This window comes from Lacerta agilis, chromosome 6 (genome assembly GCF_009819535.1).
Source record: "Lacerta agilis isolate rLacAgi1 chromosome 6, rLacAgi1.pri, whole genome shotgun sequence".
NCBI lineage: Eukaryota > Metazoa > Chordata > Lepidosauria > Squamata > Lacertidae > Lacerta > Lacerta agilis.
The window spans coordinates 4,089,351-4,112,009 of NC_046317.1; the positions used below are offsets into that span (position 1 = coordinate 4,089,351).

Genomic DNA, 22,659 nt, shown 5'->3' on the forward strand with positions numbered 1-22,659 from the left:
GCCTGGAGAAGCGCCGGGTGTAACTCGGAAAGCCTGCTCCCGTTCCCCCCGTTTAGACCCGGGGAGGAGGAGGAGGAGGTGGTGGCTGCGGATGGCGCGGAGGTCCCTCGAGGGGGGTCCCTAGTTCGCCGGCGTGGCTTCAAGCCCGGCTCGTAGCGAGAGGCCCGGGCCGCCCGGCGCATCGCGGCAGAAGGCCCCGCTTGGCCCGCAGACGCCAACCGGCAAAGGTCGCGAGCGGAAGGAAGCGCCGGTCGGTGCGTTGCTGCGCGTCCCGTCCGGCACCGACCGAGGTGGCGCACGGGCAGCGCTAGGAACGCGCGGCAAAGCGCCCCAACTGCTAAGCACGAGGTCGGTCTGTCTACCGACTGGGTCGCAACCCCGACCAGGGAAACCTCCGCGAGGAGGAGCAGGCCTGGAATCGGCACAGAGCCGTTTCTTGCGCGCAGGCCCCAGGCAGAGGTGGGGCACGTGGGGCCCTCCAGATACAGCTTGATCTTCACCCCTGGGTAGGCTATAATGGCTGGAAGTCCGGCGACGTCCGGGGGGGACGACGGGTTCCCCACCCCTGTACAAAACACCCTTTGCCGACCGGGCGCCCTCCAGGTGTTTGGACTACAACTCCCATCAGCCTCGGAGGGCGCCCATTTGCCGAAGGCTGCTCAACATCATCTGCCTCTGTGTCTTTTCAGTAACCCCATACTGTGTCCAGGCGCAACCGCCCCTTCTGCCTGCCGCACTGGAAAGGGCCTTTCCAAATCATTCGTAGGGCCAGCCTCGTAGGAGATTAAAGCTACCACGCAGTGTGCCCCCAAACTGAGGAAGCCGGCGGGTCCTTGATCCCCGCCTGCAGCCAAATTAGCCGATAATATTGACTTATTCCCTCCAAAGCGCATTCACACCCACCCCTCTTTAAGTCGACTGGAGTCCCGCCCAAATTCATTTCGGGACCGATATCCTCCGCACCCTCCTAGAGCCAATTCTTCCTTCAATGTTTTCCTTAACGCGCCGGGAACCTGGAAGTGGAGGCTGCGAATTCGAACCAGAGTCCAAGCGCCCGAGCGTGTTTTACTCGGACGTCGCTCCGGGTTAGGGGTGCAGCAGCACTGCGCACAAGTGTCAAGCGGGTGAACTGCACTGAACTCAAGTGGGTCTGGCTTAAGAGCAAACGTGTTGGAGGGATCGTCTCCCGCGTCACGGGCATCCTGATATTACTCAGAAGTCACGGATTTCCACGTAATGCTGTGTTCAGCAAGCATCAAGGTTTTGCTGGGAAACTAAGTTCCACGCAAACTAAAGGGGACTTACTTTCACGTGGATGTGTGTAAGGTTGGGATGCTGCGTCTGGAAATCCCTAAATTCAGACGACTTCGGTTCCAAAAGCCCCCGATCCTGAACATGTTGATGCAGTTGTCCGCACCGAGTCTAATGTCACACAGACCGATCCCATGGGCATGTTGATTCAAAAATAAGTCTCATAGAGATGGATGGGATTTACTCTCGAGGGATTTGCGCGTAGCATTGGAGCTTTATCAGCGGGATCGGAAGGGGAGGCGCTGGATTGGGACTGGCGGGCTGTCACGCAGGTAGCAAAGCCAAGGTAACGGGAAAAGCACCCCACACGCCTACGCTTCCTCGCAAGTAAGGTCTACTTGTTTCAGTGGCTGACCTTACTTACTTGGGCGTAAGCCCACCCGAGCACGGTAGTAAGTATTTATAAGAGTGAATGGGATCCGGTCGCAAAACCACACTACCGCCATCCCCAAGGGGTACCACCCTGCATCTCTCGGAGCGCGCGGGGAGGAGAGAGAGGATGATGGGAGGCGGGGGCGAGGGGGGAGGGGGCACCGAGAAAGGCAGGAGGTGGAGTGATGTGCAGAATTTATGAGATTGGCCATCAGCAGCAGCATCAATCCTCTTCAAACAAAGCCGAGAGCGAGCAGCTCTCCAGACGCAGGCTTCTTCCTATTGCCTCCCGTTCTCTTTCGCAGGGATCCGGCGGGATCGAAGGAGAGCCGCACCTGGGGTGGCGACGACGCGAGAAAGCGGGCGCCCCGCGCAAGCTGAGCTCCGGGGACGAGGGGCAGCGCACTGCGCCCGCCCGCCTGGGACCTCCGGACGGATCTGCGTTCTCGTCTAGGAGCAGGAGGGACACCGGAGAGAAGCGGGCGAGCACCTGACCAAGGCGAGGCGTCGTCGAGGATGCTCGAAGGAAGCCCTTGAGGGCCCCCTTGGTCCTGTGACCCTGCTGGGCAGGGCGCTCGGGGGAGAAGTTCGCCGGGCGAGACGATGCACCTGACCGTTCTCCGGCGCTCGGAGCAGAGGGTATGCAGCAGCTGAAGCCCGGCAGCAATCGACGCGCCCGGGGCCGACCCATGTGAAAGGGAGCCGAGGGACCGGCACGGACACAAGGACAGGCAGCGGCTGCCCTGAAGGTGCGCGCCGGAGGATGGCACGTCCCGGCTGGACGCCGCTGGTGGCCGCCGCCGCCGCCTTCCTGTTGGCGACCGTGGCCCTGCTGGGCGTGGCCGGCTCCGAGCCCGCCTGGCGGAGGCCGAGCGGGAGCCCGACGCCGGAGTCGCACGACGGGGAGCGCTGCTGGCTTCGCAGGACTCGCTCTGCCGCGCGGCCGCTGCGCCCCGACGCCACCTACCCGCGTCCAGGGCGGGCGGCAGCAGCGGCGGCGCCGGTGCAGCCCAGGCGCGCCCGGAGCGCCGAGGGCAGCAGCGTGGAGGACACGTGGGGCGAGAGCAGCCCCTTTCCGCGGCGCGCGCGCGCCAGAGCCGCCGGACCTTCCGCTCCAGGCGCCGTCGCCGCGCTCTACTTCTCGGGCAGGAGGGAGCAGCTGCTGTTGCGCCCGGGGGTCGTGGCCGAGCTGCCCCGCTTAGAGTTCACCGTCGAGGCGTGGCTGAAGCCCGAGGGCGGCCAGAGTAACCCAGCCATCGTCGCAGGTAAGCGGGAGGGGCGCTGGGGAAGGGAAGGGGGTGAAGGCTGGGCCAGGTCCGCAGGGAGGAGGAGGCAGACTCCCGGGCTTTTCCGAGAGCTGCCCTCGAAAACCGAGAGAAGTCAAAGATGCGCGCAATCCCAGCGCCCGACGACGTTCCTGTTTCCTTCGAGTTAGGCTCGAGGGACTCCCAGCTGGACCCGAGGGGTGGCGCTGATGGTACTTTAAGTTAGACTTTACCGATCTAACGTGCCCTACCCCCCGGGGGAGGGGAATAAACGCAGATACCCTTCCCATTACTTTTCAAGAAGTTTTGACAAAGTGTTGGGTGGGGGGTAGGGAGGGGCTAAGACTGGCCACAAAGAGCCACAGTAGATAGGCATAGGGTCGGTCTGACTGTTAAGAATGCTCACCTTTCCTGGTAGAAGTAAGCTTTTGTTCTGCTTGCCGCACCCACTCTGAAATGAAAGAAAGGAAGGATAGCTCAGTAGGTAGAGCAGGCATGGATTCGAGCCCCACGTTGGGCAGAAGAGTCTTGGGGGTTGGACTAGGTGACCCTTGTGGTCCTTTCCACACTCTATGATTCTACCATTCTAAACTTGGCAACTAATAACCGGAAGGCTCTTCAACTCTGTATTCAAAATGATTTGATTTGATTTTCCTGATTCTTTTGTGGTTTCCTTTAAACCCCTTGATCCATTACTCGCTTCACCTTTCTGACTTGACGGATAACTGGACTGTCCAGCAAATTAATATTCCTAGAGCAGTGTTTTTCAACCACAGTGTGCCGCGAGATGTTGCCTGGTGTGCCATGGGAAAAATTGTGTTTATTTGATTCCTATTCAAGAGAATTACTTTATATATAGTCAATATAGGCACAGAGTTAAATTTTTTAAACATTTTCTAATGGTGGTGTGCCTCGTGATTTTTTTCATAAAACAAGTGTGCCCTTGCCCAAAAAAGGTTGAAAAACACTGTCCTAGAGTACCTCCAGATGGGTGTTTGGTGTAGGTTTGGTGCTGTTCATGCATACGGACGCTTTTTTTTTTTTTGCAGCATTTACACAGAGGGGATGCCATCAGCATCAAAAAGCCAGCCAGTACTTTCCCCCCCCCCCATGAATCCGGATAACCAATAAGTTGGGGCGGGGGGGGGGGAGTGTTCATGCCAATGGCCTGTTTGCAATATCTTGAATGACCGGTTTGCAGTACTAAGCCCTGGTCTGGAAGCACCCTGACAGCAAGCATATTTTACACTGTAACATTTCACAGATGAAAATGGGAGTACCTGTTTACTAGCGGATACTCCAGATAATGCATAAAGAATTGAGTGCTGAATGCAGCCCTTCCTTGTGTTCTACACATTGCTCACATTGCTGAAGCATGTGCTGCACTACAGAGCAAGGAAAGGTTTTTTACTTAGAAGGAAAACAGTTTCAAATCAACAAGAGTTTTTTTGCGCTATGCATGGCTTGAAGCTGGCCTGTGTGTTTCATTTTCATATCCCTTTCAATTTGTGTACTGCCTTTCCATATTACTATGCACAAGGTGGTTTACAAGCTGAAGAAACAAGAAAATAGACAACAAAGATCATACACCTAATAACAATCTGATCCAATACAGAAAAGTCAGAATGAAAACATAACTTTAAAATAAACAACTTATAGGGTGAGTCTTGCTGAATTCCCAGAGATCACCTGGGACCTATTTCTACATAAGTAGTTACAGGTAGGTAGCCGTGTTGGTCTGCCATAGTCAAAACAAAATAAAAAAATAAATAAAAATTCCTTCCAGTAGCACCTTAGAGACCAACTAAGTTTGTTCTTGGTATGAGCTTTCATGTGCATGCATCTGAAGAATGTGCATGGTATCTGAAGTGTGCATGCACATGAAAGCTCATACCAAGAACAAATTTAGTTGGTCTCTAAGGTGCTACTGGAAGGAATTTTTTATTTTTCATTTTATTTTGTTTCCACATAAGTAGGTATAGGTTTATACCTACTTATGTGGAAATAGGTCCCACATACCTATGTGGAAATTAGGGACCCAGGTGGCACTGTGGGTTAAACCACAGAGCCTAGGGCTTGCTGATCAGAAGGTCGGCGGTTCGAATCCCTGTGACAGGGTGAGCTCCCGTTGCTCGGTCCCAGCTCCTGTCAACCTAGCAGTTCGAAAGCATGTCACAGTGCAAGTAGATAAATAGGTACCACTCCGGCGGGAAGGTAAACGGCGTTTCCGTGCGCTGCTCTGGTTCGCCAGAAGCGGCTTAGTCATGCTGGCCACATGACCCGGAAGCTGTACGCCGACTCCCTCGGCCAGTAAATCGAGATGAGTGCCGCAACCCCAGTGTCGGACACGACTGGACCTAATGGTCAGGGGTCCCTTTACCTTTTAGGTACCTTTCAGCCCAATAGTTCTGACCAACAAAATTATATGCATCTTTATCAGAAAATATACACTGTCCAAGGTAAATAGGGACCATTGGAATATGTGACATATGGAAGGTTCTGAATTTTTCTGGGCTTTTCACATGTGAAGTTCTTCAGATTTTCGTGGAATTAATCAGGCAGTGATGTTACTCGTCATGGGCCTCCATGAGAGAGTGCAGGTTTCTACCTGGTTATGAGTACCACTGTGCCTTTGCAGCAGCGGAAATTGGTGCAAGAAATAGAATTCTCTGTTTGCTTTCCGACCCAGATGCCTAGAAATTAGATTGGGAACTGCTGGTTGATCTCAGGGTTATTTGCAGTAGGTGCGCAAAGGTTTCTGACTTTGCAGTTGTTTAACAATGCGACCACAAAATGACTTTTGTCATCTAAATTCGTTGCTGAAATGAAGAAAGCCAACTAGAAGTGGATTTGGTGTGAAAGGATTTTGAGCTCATTTAGCTCTGGTACTGAAAATAAATTCCCGGACTCACAGTGTGCCCTGCTCTTTAATTCTAACTGTGTGCCTTTTTCACTCGTCTCTGATAGAAAGACCATGGTATTCTTGTAAAACAACAACAACAACCCTACCAAAGTCAGCCACTCAACCTTAACGTCTGCCCACTCCTGCTCAAAAACTACCAGAGCAATGCTGGTTCATTCTGAACTATCATGGGAAGCTTATTTCTTAAGCACCAGAAAAGACTAGCTGCATTCAAAACACATTCTTTCCATCAAAGAATTCCAGGCACTGTAGTTTAACCCTCACAGAATTACAATTCCAAGCAACTCCTAACAAACTACAGTGCCCAGAATTCTATTTGGGGGTGTGTGAGGGGGAAAACTCTGCTTTCAATGCGATTTAAATGTATAGTGTTTATGCATCTTGCATGTCAGGAGTTTTAACCATGCTTCCAGCTGCTGCAACTACAAAAATTCCTTCTCTGCCAGAAATTGGATCCTTCTGCATCACACGTAGACGGGTGCCTGAAACTTAGAGACAGGTTGATGCCAGTGGTGCGTGGAGGGACAAACAACTCCTACATCACCAAACACTATTGCCAAATAATTGTTTTGGTTCTTACGGCCTCATCCAGGGGGTGCTGCCCAATGGTGTGCTTTATACTGTGTGGTTTCGGATGCAGCTGTCAGAAGTTGCCATGCCGTGCAGCTTGAGCAGTTAAATCACAACTGGTGGGCATGTCAGCAGAGATATTTTCCTGTTTTACAGATGAATATTGGAGGTACAGAACTGGGCATTTGGGGGTCAAATTAATTTGCGCTCCAAGGTGGAGTTACGCAGCCTGGTCTGTATGTAACGCAGACATTCATTCATTCATTCACATCATTTTCACTCTGCCTTTCCAAAAAGATGCTTGAGCTGGCTTGCGCAGTGAAAAATACAAATATGAGTTATGAACAAAGAATAAAATAGGATGGCAGAAATGTATAGTTTAATTAATGCTAGGCTGGGGTGGGGGAATTGGATTACCTTTAAGAAAGGAAGGCAAAAGCCTTCCTGTTGATTTAATTATTTCTTTGTAAGAAAATGGGCGAGCGGCAACAGGAAATATTTTTTTGGGGGGGGGCAGGTCCCCCTTAGCCCCCACTGGCTACAGGTCTGTGCCAGCTCAAGGGCATTGTGTGAAGACATCCCTGCCCCTCCTCTGACCTTTAAAACTGTGTGACTTGAAATGCTGTGTTTGAAACTACTAATCTAATGTGTCCAAGGCTTAGGGCACAAAGTATGTCTTGTTTAACTGTGCTGTGCATGAGCTCAAGTTCTCCCACTTTGCTCCTCCCTTATTTATTTTATCAAAACAGAATTTGTGTGCTGCTTAATTGGAAAAAAAAATAGCTTTCAGCAGTTTACTTAAAACGTAAAAGCATTACAACCGTTGAGACAAGTCTGGAGTTAAAAACATGCTGACTTTAAAAAATCCCCCAGCTATAAACCATTTTTAAGTTTTCAAAAGTGATGGAACAAACCACAGAGTGGCAGTCTTAGCGCTACATCTGAACTTTTCTCTCCAAATAAGCCATCATCTGAAGTCAAGGAGGTTTGTTCTTGGCTTCCTGATCAAGGTTTGTTGAGCGGAGAAGCAAACCTCAAAAACTGGTTTGGATTCGGCGGTTTCGTTTTCATCCCCAGCTAAAGGAGGAGCAAAGTGGGAGCCCTCTGGGTGCAGAGAGAAATCGTCCTTCCTGGTTTAGCATTACTTCGGAGCATGGCCCCTGGCTGAGTTCAGTTCTGAACCTTGGCTTCGTGTTAGGTGCTCCTTCTCCAATCCAAGGAGAAAACGGGGAGCTTCAGTTTCGTGATTTGTTGTTATGTCACAACTCAGAACTGTGGTTTGCCTTAACTATGGTTTAAGGAAACAAGCCAGGATCTGAAACCACAATTTGAAGTTGGCTTTGCCGTCTGAGCCATAATTAAGACTAGCCACAGCTTGACTGCCTTGAGACACGGCCACAAAATGCAGTTATCTTAAAACGGAAGCCAAAGCTTCCAGTCTGCTCCTCGTGACTGTGGTGGTGGTGGGAAAAGTGGTAAGGGAGTGCATAAGCCCAAGACTTAGAGTCAGCCTTAGAATCAAAGAATTGTAGAGTTGGAAGGGACCACGAGGGTCATCTAGTCCAGCCCCCTGCAATGTGGGAATGTTTTGCCCAGTGTGGGCTCAAACCCACAACCCTGAGATTAAGAGTCTGATGCTGTACCAATAGAACCATACATTTTTGCCCTCCTGGGCCTGGGAGAGCTCAGTCAGGAGAGCATGAGACTCTTAATCTCAAGAGTTCTGGGTTTGAGTCCCACATCGGGCACAAGATTCCTGCATTGCAAGGGGTTGGACTAGATGACTCTCCTGGTACCTTCCATCTCTGCGATTCCATGATTTAGCTGGAGTCATCTCTGATGCTGGTCTGAGCCCACAAGAATTGTATTCCAAAAACACAGGAGGGCGCCAGGTTGGGGAAGGCTGCAGTAAACCACAGTTTGGCATTGGACCAAATGCAGACATTGGATATTTGTGGGAAGTGGCCCAAGTGGTATTATTTTCTGACACCCGTGCATATGTAAATTTCCCCTCAATTTCTTAAAATAAATCCAGTAGGTACCGGGGACCTGTCTCTGTGCAGTCTCTTGCAGCAGTTCCAGAGGTTTTGTGATCTGCAATGGATTGTGTAGTGGGGCTGATTTGTATGGAGCACTGCTTTGAGGTGTGTGTGAATGTGGTCGTTGCAGTTTATGTGATCATGGTGGTCCTTTTTCAAGCGGTCTTAGTTGTTCTGGCCAGACACATTGGCCCTCCTTAGAGATGCCCGTTCCTGCAACCAGTTCTGCAAGCGATATCCATTAGGTCCCAAGCCTGTTGGTGACCACCATGAGAGGAGGTCAAGAGGGACATCATTTCAAACAACAACAACAACAATTTATTCGACCGTCAGTCAGAACACAATTATCATCCATACAAATTTTAAAACACCTGAGACAACTCAGAGGGGTTTACACTAAAACATACACCAAAAGTAGATTATACATAAAGACCCATATCGATACTATCGATTTTAACCTTATGTCGTTTAAGGGCCAAAAGAAGAAATTTGGCCACCTCAAAGGTTGTGGTACCAAGTAAAATTGTTCACCAAAAACGAAACCTGACATTCTCTATCTACCAGGCTAAGGTGGCCTAAGAGTGGAGCTATCAGTTTTTGTCTAAGGTCTACATAAAATGGACAGGTCAGGAGAATGTGTTCGGTTGACTCAACCATTCCCAAGGCACAGGGACAGAGTCTCAGGGCATATGGGACTCCCTTATATCTTCCCAACAAGACCGCTGTTTCCAGGACGTTTAACCTAGCTGCTGTGAGGAGTTTGCGGTATTCCACATAGTGGATTTCCGCCAGGTAAGGGGCTGGTGAATTCTGGAAGATCTGCTCCCCCCAAAACATCCCTGGTTTCACACAAGCAATGTCCTCTTGTCTAGCAATGTCCCTCAGTCTTTGAGAGATCACAGCTTTGGCATGAGTGAATGTCATGGGCTCCAGAAAGAGATGTGACAGTCCACAAGTCTGCACTTTGTTTAAAATCTCTTTTTCCCCACGAGGATTGGAAATCATCCCTCAGTAGCAGGGGTGCCATGCCTACCAGGTTAAAACAAAGTTTAAGCCATAGCCAAAGCTTGGTCTTTAGGGCCACATATCGAAAGGCTTGCCAACCCACCTCTAATCTCATGACCGCACCCGCTACAGACGGGGGAATCCTGAGAATAGCTCTGAGAAATGGGAGTTTGGACAGCTTCCAATCTAAGAAAGTCCCTACGTGTTCCCAGGGATATGCCCGCCAACATAAGAGGAAGAAGAAGAAGAAGAGTTTGGATTTGGTATCCCGCTTTATCAGTACCCGAAGGAGTCTCAAAGCGGCTAACATTCTCCTTTCCCTTCCTCCCCCACAACAAACACTCTGTGAGGTGAGTGGGGCTGAGAGACTTCAGAGAAGTGTGACTAGCCCAAGGTCACCCAGCAGCTGCATGTGGAGGAGCGGAGACGCAAACCCAGTTCCCCAGTTTATGAGTCTACCGCTCTTAACCACTACACCACACTGGCTCTCACTGGAAGGACTTTCACATCATTTCAAATGTCCCACCTTGTTCCCTGCTTTAGTTACGAGCGCATCCAATTCCTCACTCTCGCCCTTACTGCCTTCAAAGTCCTTGCTTCTCTGCTAGTCCTTGATTGAAATCGTTTTTCTGCAGTGGTAATGCGGAACTTAAAAAATAAAAATTACAGGAATAGTATATATCTATATATAGAATTAGTATTTCTAGACTGCTTTTCTACCCATTGGCTTCCAAACTGGCTCCCAGAATAAAATAGATAGAACCCAAAAATAACATTGAAATGTAATACAAATGCAAGCAACGTGGCTGAGTGGCAGCAACATGATGCTGACATAGAAAACAGAACAATCAAAGCCAGGGCAGGACAAGCACCCAAGAGACGAGACCAAGGGCGTTAAAAGCAAGACAGCCTCAACACATAGTTGGGGGAACCTCTGGTAGAGGGATTAGACTAACCTCCTGGGGGAGGGAGTAGAATTGCCTTGGCAAAATTCACTGCAGTGATTGGTCCAGACTCTTCCACATTCCCAGAAAGAATTTCAGCTTGCAGAATTCTGGATTCCTCTTTTTGCTTCAGGTTGTGATACATACCGTATTTTTTGCTCCATAAGATGCACTTTTTTTCCTCCTAAAAAGTAAGGGGAAATATCTGTGCGTCTTATGGAGCGAATGGTGGTCCCTGGAGCTGAATTGCCCAGGGGCCAAAAGAGGATCATGCTTTTTTATTTTACAAAGAGAAAAGGGGGTGTTGTTGAAAGGACCCCGCTCAGCAGTTGATCAGCAAGAGATTGGGAGAGAGATAAGAGTCCCCGGCTCCCTTTCAGCCCTGCCCTCCATTGTTGAATGTGCTGCAGAGGGAGGTTGTTTGTTTCCCCAGCGACATGTAACTGGCTGATTAGATTATCTGTCTGGAAACTGTAGAAAAGGCTCCCTTTCCTTTAGAAGCTGCAGAAATGTGAGTTGAACCCCATAAAAACGGGGCTTTTCCTCTTTGCTTTTCCCCCTTTGCAAAAAAAACGGTGCGCCCTATGGAGCGAAAAATACGGTAACCTAGTGTAGCATTTCTTGAATGTTAAAAGGTTACACTGTGCTCAGTCTCAACACGGGGCGACTGAGAAGCCCAACTGCTGAGCAAACTTCCAAGTCACGCTGAAGTCCTTGTGGTGCCTGTTGCTTCCCTGTGATCTTAAGCGCTCCGAGTAGGATCTGGGCCAGGGAAGCCTCATCGCAGTGCCCGCGAAGCTTTGTTGGTTACCTCGTAGCACGAAACGGCTTCGCATGAACACGCTCTCTCACCATGTAGCTTGGGCAAGCCGCCGGTTTTGTCATCCGCCACACCAGTTTCCTGAAGACTGTGCAAAACTAGAAATATTAATTTGGTGAGATTTCCTGCCTAAGTGCTAAGTTGTGGTTAAGAGGTTCGTCACCCCCTCAGCGTAGGTCTGTCTGTGGATTATAGAGCCAGCAGCTGAGTCTAACTCGAAACATTTGTGAAACGAGCCCTGCTGAAAGAGTAGAAGCGGCAGAAAATACTGGGGGGCACCCTTGGAATACACGAAGGTAAACTGGGCAAGGCTTCCCAGTTTAACTGGGTGGCACTATTGGAGGAAACAGATTGTGAGTCTGGGTTCAGGCCTGCCTGGGTTTGGCCTGGAACTGGCCCTGGCCACCCTTGGCGACAAAGGTCCGTATAGTTAAAGCTATGGTTTTCCCAGTAGTAATGTACGGAAGTGAGAGCTGGACCATAAAGAAGGCTGATCGCCGAAGAATTGATGCTTTTGAATTATGGTGCTGGAGGAGACTCTTGAGAGTCCCATGGACTGCAAGAAGATCAAACTTATCCATCCTTAAAGAAATCAGCCCTGAGTGCTCACTGGAAGGGCAGATCCTGAAGTTGAGGCTCCAGTACTTTGGCCACCTCATGAGAAGAGAAGACTCCCTGGAAAAGACCCTGATGTTGGGAAAGATGGAGGGCACAAGGAGAAGGGGACGACAGAGGATGAGATGGTTGGACAGTGTTCTCGAAGCTACTAACGTGAGTTTGGCCAAACTGCGAGAGGCAGTGAAGGATAGGCGTGCCTGGCGTGCTCTGGTTGGTCCATGGGGTCACGAAGAGTCGGACACGACTGAACGACTGAACAACAACAACAACAACAACATTGGAGGAAACAGATTGTGAGTCTGGGTTCAGGCCTGCCTGGGTTTGGCCTGGAACTGGCCCTGGCCACCCTGACAGATGACCTTTTTTTTGAGGAAGAGACCCGGGAAGTTCAGCCCCACTGCTGCTGTGAGATCTGTCAGCAGCTTTGGACACCATTGAATGTGCTGTCTTCCTGAACCGTCTCCATGGGTTGGGAACGGGAGGCGCCGATTCCAGAGATTAAAGGTGGGGCAGTACATGTCTGCATTTGGGCCAGTGCTATATGAGGCCATTAGGGGGAAGATGGTGTGTTTTCTAGCCCAGATTTTTCCGAGGTGCTTTTCTAGCTTCTGTTTCTAGAGACCCTTTGTTAGCGTTTCCGGATTTTTCAAAATATGTTGGTATGCGAGGATGGCTTGTGTTTGAGACGGGCAACACAACGTATTCCACCAGCCTTAAAACAGCAAGGAACTATAGAACAGAAAGGTTCAAAGATTGCTTGGTTGAAACCTCTAATGCTCAGGCTTAGTTCACACTGCAGGATTTGATGTGGCAAAACCGTTTCTGGACTGTACTATTTCAGGGGCAACCAAGGTGAATTTTCCTCTATACAAACAAATCCCCTACACATAGAAAGCTAGCATATTGGAGAAAAAGTTACGCTATAACCCTGACAGCTAGCTTTTTAGATGGTGGAACATTAAACGATTTGGCCTGTTACCTACAGTTTGAAGTCACATAACACAGCAGCGGCGTTTAAACCCTCTTTTTGAGCCAGGCACTTAGTCTCCTTGTGAAAATATCTCCAGAGCAGACCAGCATGGCATGGAACCCAGCTCACCAAGCTGAATGTGGGTCCACCTGCCGTGCGCTGGGGTCTGCCAGGCGCTGGACCTTTGAAACCCTCACAGGTGGGCAACCTGACAAGAAACACAAAGGGTTACCATATTTTTTGCTCCATAAGACACACTTTTTTCCTCCTAAAAAGTAAGGGGAAATATCTGTGCGTCTTATGGAGCGAATTGAGGTCCCTGGAGCTGAATTGCCCAGGGGCCAAAAGAGGATCATGCCTTTTATTTTACAAAGAGAAAAGGGGGTGTTGAAAGGACCCCGCTCAGCAGCTGATCAGCAAGAGATCGGGAGAGAGATAAGAGTCCCGGCTCCCTTTCAGCCCCGCCCTCCATTATTGAATGTGCTGCAGAGGGAGGTTGTTTGTTTCCCCAGCAACATGTGACTGGCTGATTAGATTATCTGTCTGGAAACTGTAGAAATGGCTCCCTTTCCTTCAGAAGCTGCAGAAAAAATGTAAGTTGAACCCCATAAAAATGGGGCTTTTCCTCTTTGATTTTCCCCCTTTGCAAAAGGAGCTTTGCTTTTCCCCCTTTGCCAAAAAAGGCTGCAATTTTTTTTTAGCTGATCCTAAAAAAAAACAGGGTTTTTCCCTTTGCAAAAAAAAGCTGCAAAACTTTTAGCTGATCCTCAAAAAACCAGGGCTTTTCCCTTTGCAAAAAAGCTGCAAAACTTTTAGCTGATCCTCAAAAAAACAGGGCTTTTAGAAGTGGAAAACCAGAAAAATATTTTTTTTTCTTGTTTCCTCCTCTAAAAGCGAGGTGCGCCCTATGGAGCGAAAAATACGGTGCTCAGAATGGGTGTTGGGCTGTACAGCTGCACAGGAGAGGGATGTTGGAAGCTTCTGGGGAGACCCTCTCAGTTACTTCTGTCACCCAAAGTCTTCCCTGGGTGGGAGCCAGGCAGTGCTTTGATTGGTTAGAGAAAGAAGGAGAGAGAATGACCGGCAGGAATGCTGATGCCAAAGCCATTGCCTGGGAGTCATTTGCAGCCACTTGAAGTTTTGCATTCATATACTCAGCTCCTGGCAGCTGACCAGAGTAGTTTCAAGTTTATGTGGGAGGGAATTTCAGGTTACCGTCTCCAAACCCAGGGCTGCTAATTCTGTGCTTCAGTTCCTCACTTTCTTTAAAAAAAAAATTACAATTAAGACTGCAAAGAACAACATAAGGAGATCGCTGTTTTTAAGGAGAAAAGGGGATCTTTCTTCTTTTAGTCTTATTATTGTCTGTAAAATACAGCTAGTGATAATTCTTCTTGCATCCTTGCTTCCAAAATAACATGAGGTAAGTTTGTGGGGCAACGTAAAGCAGCCTAAACTGAAGCAGATTTTATCGCCCTATGTTGCTTAGAATATTGTTTGGGGGACTTCCAGTTATGTGCTGTACTTGGATTTTGTTTCAGTATAGGTTTGCTTTAAATTTTTGTGCAGGAATCCAAAACTCCTGCACATTCGCTCCAAGGGCAAAGCTATGAACCAATTTGTTCACACACATTCCAACAATACTGACTGTAGCTTGGATGTATTAGGTGAAGACTTACAGGGCCAGCGTGCCAGCTATGAGACTTGTATTTTTCCCCTTTATGTTTCTGCCGTCTTTCTTACACCAGGGGCCAGTTTTCTCATTCCTCCTTTCATCTACAAAAATAATTATCACCAGGTTCTGAAAACAGGTGGAGAGCTGATGTAATGCATTTTGCTCCTCTCCATGGCTTGCCCTAGTCATTCTCCCACACCTTTGTTAGCAGGAGCGTCCTACTCTCATGTAGGACCCTGGCAGAGACACATGCCCGGCTGGCATGTTCTCTCCCTCCTGGTCGGTCATTCGGGAACTTCAAAAGCTTTCTTCTGCCCAAACATCACAGCGACTGATACCAAGAAGCATCAGCACACTTAGGGATCTGCAGAGTCTTCATAGCATGCGTAAACAGACTTCAGCAACTCAGCATTTTGGCTAATCTACTTTATTTACATATAAACACACACGCAGCACTGAAACATGGCTCCCTCTCTCTCTAGCATCAGACAGCAAAGAGAGAGAACAAAGGACAATAGTCCCACTTCAGGGAACATAGTAACACAAACATCCTGTCTCCATCACTTCCCACTCTGTGGAATGAAAACATACACCGTCATGTGATAGATAACAATCCCATGACTACAGACACGGAGAATGAATCTCCAACAACGTTGACATATAATAGGTTGTTGTAAGGTCCTCGGTTAGTTGCTCATGAGTAACCAGGCAAAACTTCAACCTTTCCTTTAGTAGTTTTATTGTGCATACTATGTATAGTGCAGAGCTAATAAGTTCATGTATGCATCGAACGTCGGCAGAATCCGGGAATGGCCCCTTCCGGTTCTGACCCCCAACAAAAGAGTTTCGGTATACGAAAACCCATCCTTTCATTTCACCCCTCAACGCCTTTGGGGCGACGGAAATTGCATGCCTCCTTCCTTGCCCCTTGGGCTAGGGGAGTGCAGGGTCTCTCCGACATCCCCAGAGCCTCGACCCTTCATCTCCTGAGACCCATGCCCCTCCCCGCTGGAAGGTTAATAGCAGCACTTTGAATTGTGGCCAGAAGCATGCAGACAAGCAGTCCAGGATGTTACAAAACCGATGATTGTGTGGGCTCAGGGAGCAGCCCCCATCAAGAGGCTTAGCAGCTTGCCTTGGGGACCAGCAGCACTCAGTGTATCTCAGGACTAGGTCTTTCTTGATTCTTATGGTGTGATGCTAGAACCTTGGCCGTAACTAGCTTTTCTCAAGGATGGTGCTTTGAAGCAAAGCCTTGAAATTGTGGGCAGAGAAAACCAGTGGCTTTCTGTGTGATGTTGGACTCCCTACTCCCATCGTCCCCTGGGAGTCCAGCAAGTTCCCAGAGGGCCACAGGTTCTCCACCTGTGCTCTAGATCCCCCCCACTTCCTAACCTCCCGGCAATGCCCTGTTGCAACAGATGCCACCTTCTGCCACACAGCTCTCCTGGAGGCCCTCTGGGTTCTCTCCTTTCTGCATGAGCCTAAGCCCTTATCACAGCTGTCTCTCTCTGCACCAGGACCCCCTCAGCTCCTGCTTCCACCCCCTTGCTCCTATGTTGGATGGTTTCACACGTTGGCTTCCCGACAAAGGGAATTGCTTGCTTGTTCGAAGCGATGCTGGAGTGAAGCTCTCAGATCGCAGTATCAGACACATTCCTGGGCATATTCCTGCTTGCTGGCTGGTCTTCTGACACAGGGGCCCGGAAAATGTTCTTGGCTTTTCCAGAGCAGTAGTTTCTGGGCCTCTAGCAGGGTGAAGTCTCGGACGGCAGTGGGCAAATGCGAAGAGCTGGAACAGCATCAAGGGGAGGGAGCAGGTTTGCCAATGCCAGATGTGGCTCCAGATGTAGAAGCTCTTTGGTAACAATTGCAGAGCTCCAAGCGGACACTTGTTGATGAAACTGAATGTGCGGAAGCTCCTCCTCTGGATACTGAGGAGCATGCAGTGAGAGAGAGCGCAAAAAAGTATCCTTGTGGTTGTTTCGCGCTAACTCATCCTTAAAAGAGATTTCGGGGCTGTGAACAGAAGTAGACTCTTGTGCGAAAACTTATTGGAAGGGATGCTTCTAGAACAGTGGGAGCAGAGCATTTTTGTATGTGTTTAAAATATATGACATTTCCTCACCTTGAAGGCTCAGGATGGGTAAGAACATTAATGGAAGCATTTCCTCAAGCTATAAAAATATTTAAATGTACAGCTAAAATGTCCTTTCATTAGATGTGGTGAATATGTGCTCCAGCTTGTGGCGATCACCCAAACTTATAATAATAATAATAATAATAATAATAATAATAATAATAATAATAATAATAATAATAATAATTTATTATTTATACCCCGCCCATCTGGCCGGGTCTCCCCAGCCACTCTGGGCGGCCTCCAACAAATATCAAAATACAATACAGAGTCACAAATTAAAAACTTCCCTAAACAGGGCTGCCTTTAGGTGTTTTCTGAATGTCAGGTAGTTGTTTATTCCCTTGACTTAGGAATGGCATAGAAGGAGTTAAAAGGAATAACCAGTAAGAACCTTTAGGGGGCGGAGTTATGTGGGCTATATAAACCCCTCCCAGGGAAGGAAGGGAGTCTTTTGTCTTGTCTTTTGTCAGGGCCTTTGTCTTTGTCTTGGGGGCTTGTTGTGGGTATTGAGAGGTTGGAAGGAGGGTGGCAAGGGAAGGAGTAGGAACAGGGGCAGGAGAAATCGCTGGGCACTGTTGTTAACAAGAACACAACCAAGAAAGGAATTGTTTATTTAGAAACCACATGCTTGTACTAAACTTCAATAAAAACAGTTGTTCCAATATTCTCCTTGACTGAACTGAGTGAAGTAAAATACCAGACAAACTGGTTGGTGGCAGCGTTTAATTAACAAAGTGGTGAGCGCAGGTATCAACGGACCGTTAAACGTCTGGGGGTCCTGTGCAGGTTGAGCGAACCGCCACACAGCTTCACTGAGCAGAAGGCATTGTTCTGTTGACCTGGCCAAGAGCTACTGTGAATGGCCAACCTAGAGGCTTCAGGCAGGGCCAGTGTTGCATATTCTTATTCCTTTCTGCGCCTTAAGAGGATTCTTGCAGTTGAATGCATTCAGTTCCACTGGACAGTCTGCTAGTTTGGGCTCCAGTTTCAGGCCACGAGGTTCCCACTTCAAGCTTCAGAGTCCCTGACAACAAGAAGGGAATTTTGGAGCTGGCAATGAGCCCCTGACGAGATATTCCTGCAACTGTTCACGCTTAGTAACACATTTGGCATCCTAAGGTCATCAGATGTCATTTAAATAAAACGTGATTCTAACCCTCATGGACAAGAGGACAAGAGCCTAGAAACATTTCCAAGTCATTCTCCTTTAATGACTTATCACCTCCCTTTTCACCTGCAAAAAAAAATAAAGTGTCCTAAAACGTGGGAGATTTCAGCCGATTAATTTATGCAAAATGCATGCAAGTGCCCAGTCTGCAGAATATGAGTGGCCTGGTGGCAGAATTGAAGCTAGGGCAGTTCTCCAGGCTACATTCAGTTCTCCCAGTAAGCCAGCTGAGAAAATAATTCTGTTCTGTTGAAGAGGCAAGAAATAAGCCTGTTTAACACAGACAGGGCTGAGACCAAGAGTAGCCACTCAGGGGCTGTCCGCTGCGATTTTCCTCTAAGGGGCTTATAGTTGCTCAGTCAGCACTGACTCTCTGGATAGCTCCACTGGTAGGGAACAAAGCTGAACAAAGCAAGTTTGGATCCCTGGATGCAGCGTGACTTGGTGCCTGCTGCGACCTTCAAGACTACAGACCGCCTTGAGTTGCAAGCAAAGATCCTGATCTAGTAATATAAATACTAGTGACAATGAATTTAATAATAATAATAATAATAATAATAATAATAATAATAATAATAATAATAAATAAGTACCTGAAGAAGTGTATCTGAAGAAGTGTGCATGCACACGAAAGTTCATACCAAGAACAAACTCAGTTGGTCTCTAAGGTGCTACTGGAAAGAATTTTCTATTTTGTTTCAATAAATAATAAGAGAAGGTTAAGGTGTGATATGATAGCCATGTTCAAATATATAAAATGATGTCATATAGAGGAGGGAGAAAGGTTGTTTTCTGCTGCTCCAGAGAAGCGGACACGGGGCAATGGATTCAAACTACAAGAAAGAAGATTCCACTTAAACATTAGGAAGAACTTCCTGACAGTGAGAGCTGTTCGGCAGTGGAATTTGCTGCCAAGGAGTGTGGTGGAGTCTCCTTCTTTGGAGGTCTTTAAGCGGAGGCTTGACAGCCATCTGTCAGGAATGCTTTGATGGTGTTTCCTGCTTGGCAGGGGGTTGGACTGGATGGCCCTTGTGGTCTCTTCCAACTCTATGATTCTAAACAGCAGGAAGAACAGGTTTTCCACACCTATCAGCCTATCACCCATTCCCGCCACCCTTCTGAGTAATACCCCTCCCCACTCCCTCACTATATTTAAGGGTCTGGTGACTTCCGTTTCAGTGTATCTGAAGAAGTGTGCATGCACACGAAAGCTCATACCAAGAACTAACTTAGTTGGTCTCTAAGGTGCTACTGGAAGGAATTTTCTTATTTTATTTTGTTTTGACTATGGCAGACCAACACGGCTACCCACCTGTAACTGAAACAGCAGGAAGGCATTGATCGCTGTTTTTCCAGTTTATAGAAGTTTTCACAGTGCAGGGTCAAGAAGACTGACGTAGTATTTGAAGAGATGTCACCACGGTGGCTCACCAACAGTATGAGTTTTCTCCCAGATCTGCAGTTTGCATGAGAGAAGTGTATTCTTTTGAGGTTAATGCTGATTCAGCCGTAATTTTTGCCACGCTCTGGGCAATGCGTTCGCTTTCCTTTTTAGAAATTTTAAAAAAAGCAATCTGAAAAAAAAGTTTCAGAATAGCTACAGGGATTGGGTGCGTGTGTTTCTCAGTGGCAGTTGTGGAGACTTGGCCAGTTGTCACATTTGCTGCAAACTTGGGAGACTACCCCCTCCAAAAAAAAGCTCAGTGCTGGAGAGGTTATGTGATGGGGGTGCCTCCACACTGGTTGCCTTCCTCCTTTTCTTGCCTCAGATTTGGAACAAAGCACTTCTTTCTCCAATGAGATCTTTAGATGGATAGGGTGCAGGGAATGTGCCTTTTCTGGCTGCCTGCACGGCACCACGACTGACAGAGCAGATTCCCGACAGCCCAGGTTAATGATGAGTGTTGGATACTATCGTTGTGGCTGCAAATGAGAACCCAGTTTGAATTGGTGTCTGCTGGACCAAATCTTAAATGGGTTTCCTTTTTTTTTTTTAAAGAAAATTTATTAAATTTTAACAATAAAACACACACAAAATACAAAACACAACAAAAAAATACAAAACTACAAAAAATACAAAAATCTTAACAAATAAACACTTTTTAAACTATCCTTATCTTATTCATAACATTGTTTGGGGACCTCCTCACATCCTGCGTTCATTTCTAATCTTCTTTAGTAACTTTATAACATTGTAAAATCTTCTTTCTCATCAAATCTTAATCTTTATAAACAATAATCATCATTTAACTTTAATCTTAATCCTAATAAAAACAAACATATCATATTTCTAACTACTTCTTATATCCTACTTAATCTAACTTCTGGCATTACTGTAGCCTTATATATCCGCTGATTTCAAATTCAGATGTCTATCTTTTCACGTCGTTTCAAATAGTCTTTGAATATCTTCCAATCTTCCTGCACCGTTTCTTCCCTCTGGTCTCCGAGTTTCGCAGGTCAGTTCTGCGAGTTCCATGTATTCAATCAACTTCATCTGCCAATCTTCCACTGTTGGTAATTCTTCAGTTTTCCAGTTTTTAGCTATTAAAATCCTAGCAGCTGTTGTGGCATACATAAAGAATGTTCTATCCTTGTTGGAGATTTCATAGTTGGTCATGCCCAGCAGAAGGGCCTCTGGTTTCTTAGTAAATGTGTTTTTCAACACCTTTTAAAGCTCATTATAAATGCATTTCCAACCTGTATTGGTTTAGATTTGCTAGCAAGAAACCTTGGAAATTGTAGTCCCTCTTAAACAAAGACTCCTTCGCATCTCTTTGAGTTTCCAGAGTTCTTTGAGGGAAGCCACTGTAGTGCCCTTGGATCCAAGCCAGTTTGAATATCTAGTGTGGATTCATCCTAAACTCCCTCCCTCTGTTCTTGAGCTGAGAGGTAGTGTGGTCTTTGTACTAGCATCCCCTGTGCTGAATTTTCTTCTTCTCTCTCCTCCATTCAGGTGTGTTTGACAATTGCTCCCACGTCGCCAGTGACAGGGGCTGGACTCTTGGCATCCGCACGCAGGAGAACGCCGGGAAGAAGGATGCCCGTTTCTTCTTCTCACTCCGGACAGACCGCTTCAAGAGATCTTCCACCATATCGGTACAACGCCGCTACGAACTCAATACGTGGGCTCACGTGGCCGCCACCTACAACGGGAAGCAGATGCTGCTATACCTGAACGGGGAACGGGTGGCTCGTAGTTCCCAGCAGTCTGGGGCCCTCCACAGTCCCTTCATGGCTTCTTGCCGCACCTTGATTCTGGGAGGTGACAGCTCGGAGGGCGGGCACCACTTCCGCGGCCACATGGCTCTGCTGGCCATTTGGAATGCCGCCTTACCCCAGGAGAAACTCCAGAGAGCCTTCTTGAGAAAGGTTGAAGACAGAGAAGCTACCATGGTGCTGAGTGCGAGGTTCAGCCGCTTGGAGCAGCAATGGGTAACATTCAGAGATGGCGCTTACCCGCTGGTGGAGTCCTTCCAAGCGCCGGAGCCTCCGGTTTTGTCTCCGCTTGTGCCCTCTCTCTGTGGGCAGACTGTCTGCGACAACGTGGAGTTGATCTCCTACTACAACAGCCACTGGCCGCTGAGGAACGAGAAGGTGGTCCGCTACCGGGTCGTCAACATTCACGATGACGAGGGGCTCCACCCTACCGTCAGCCAGGAACAGATTGCCCACCAGCACCGGGTGCTGAGCGGGGCCTTTGGCCGCTATAACATCACCTGGCAACTGAGCGTACACAAGGTGCACAGCTCCTTGCTCCGCCACCGCGTGGTCCTCATGAACTGCGAGCCCGGCAAGATTGGCAACGAATACTGTGACCCCGAGTGCGAGCACCCGCTGACTGGCTACGACGGGGGCGACTGCCGCCGGCTGGGGCGCTGCTACGACTGGGTGCGCCGGGATGGGGTTTGCAACATGGAATGCAACAACATGCTTGACAATTTTGACGACGGGGACTGCTGCAACCCCAGAGTGACCAACGTGAAGAAGACGTGCTTTGACCCCGAATCTCCACACCGGTAAGTTGTGGGCGGACAAGGGAGGGAGGGAGGGCCCTGCCCTCCTGCCTAGAGAACAGGGGCGTAGCTAGGTAAATTGGTACCCGGGGGCAAAAAATTTTTGTCACACCCCCCCCCCCAGGCATTGGAAGGTCAGGTGGTACCCGGTGCGGAAAATTTCTTGTCAGCCCCCCCCATTGACCCCCCCCCCGCAAAAATGGTTTAACGTTATTTCATATTTTCTTACAAAGGAATAATAACAAGTAATAATAAAAAACCCTTTTATTTATATCCCTCCCACCCTCCCCGGCCAAAGTCGGGCTCAGGGTGGCTAACACCAGATACATAACATTGGTATAAAATCAAACAGTAGTTAAATTACCTCCTAAAAACCTCTCAAAGTCTAATTAGATGGCTTTCCACAGGGTTAGGGTTGGGAACAGTAAGTGTTCTCTGAACTGAAATTTCAGCCTTCACGGCATAGGAAAACAGCCAAGTGAACAGCTATTTTGGCGGAGGAGGGTCAAGATATTAACCAATATGCATGAAATTTCATATATAGCTATATAATCCCTAGTATAGTAAGATAAGACCTTCGGAGCAGGCATTCAAAAAAAAAAAAATCTTGCTAATTTGTCACCCCCTCCATTATGGAACCCGGGGCAGCCCGCCCCCCTCGCCCCCCCTTGCTACGCCCCTGCTAGAGACTCCTAGGCACCAAAGCCCCTTGCAATAAAGTCCACAGGATCATGTCCATAGATTCCCCTCTCGTACTACTCACTTCTCTGGGTTTAGGCTAATGTGAACAGTGGTCTGCACTGACTACTGCTGATGCAGT

General features: G+C 48.2%; 1 protein-coding gene across 1 annotated transcript in view; it reads left to right on the top strand.

Annotated features, from left to right (window-relative positions):
* The first annotated feature begins 2,446 nt into the window (after positions 1–2,446).
* PAPPA2 (pappalysin 2) overlaps positions 2,447–22,659 on the top strand; it is a 143,626-nt gene continuing 123,413 nt past the window's right edge. Inside the window, exons 1-2 of the mRNA XM_033151073.1 lie at positions 2,447–2,948; positions 20,780–21,842. Coding sequence (XP_033006964.1) covers positions 2,447–2,948; positions 20,780–21,842 — 1,565 coding nt within the window. The remainder of the gene's footprint in view (positions 2,949–20,779; positions 21,843–22,659) is intronic.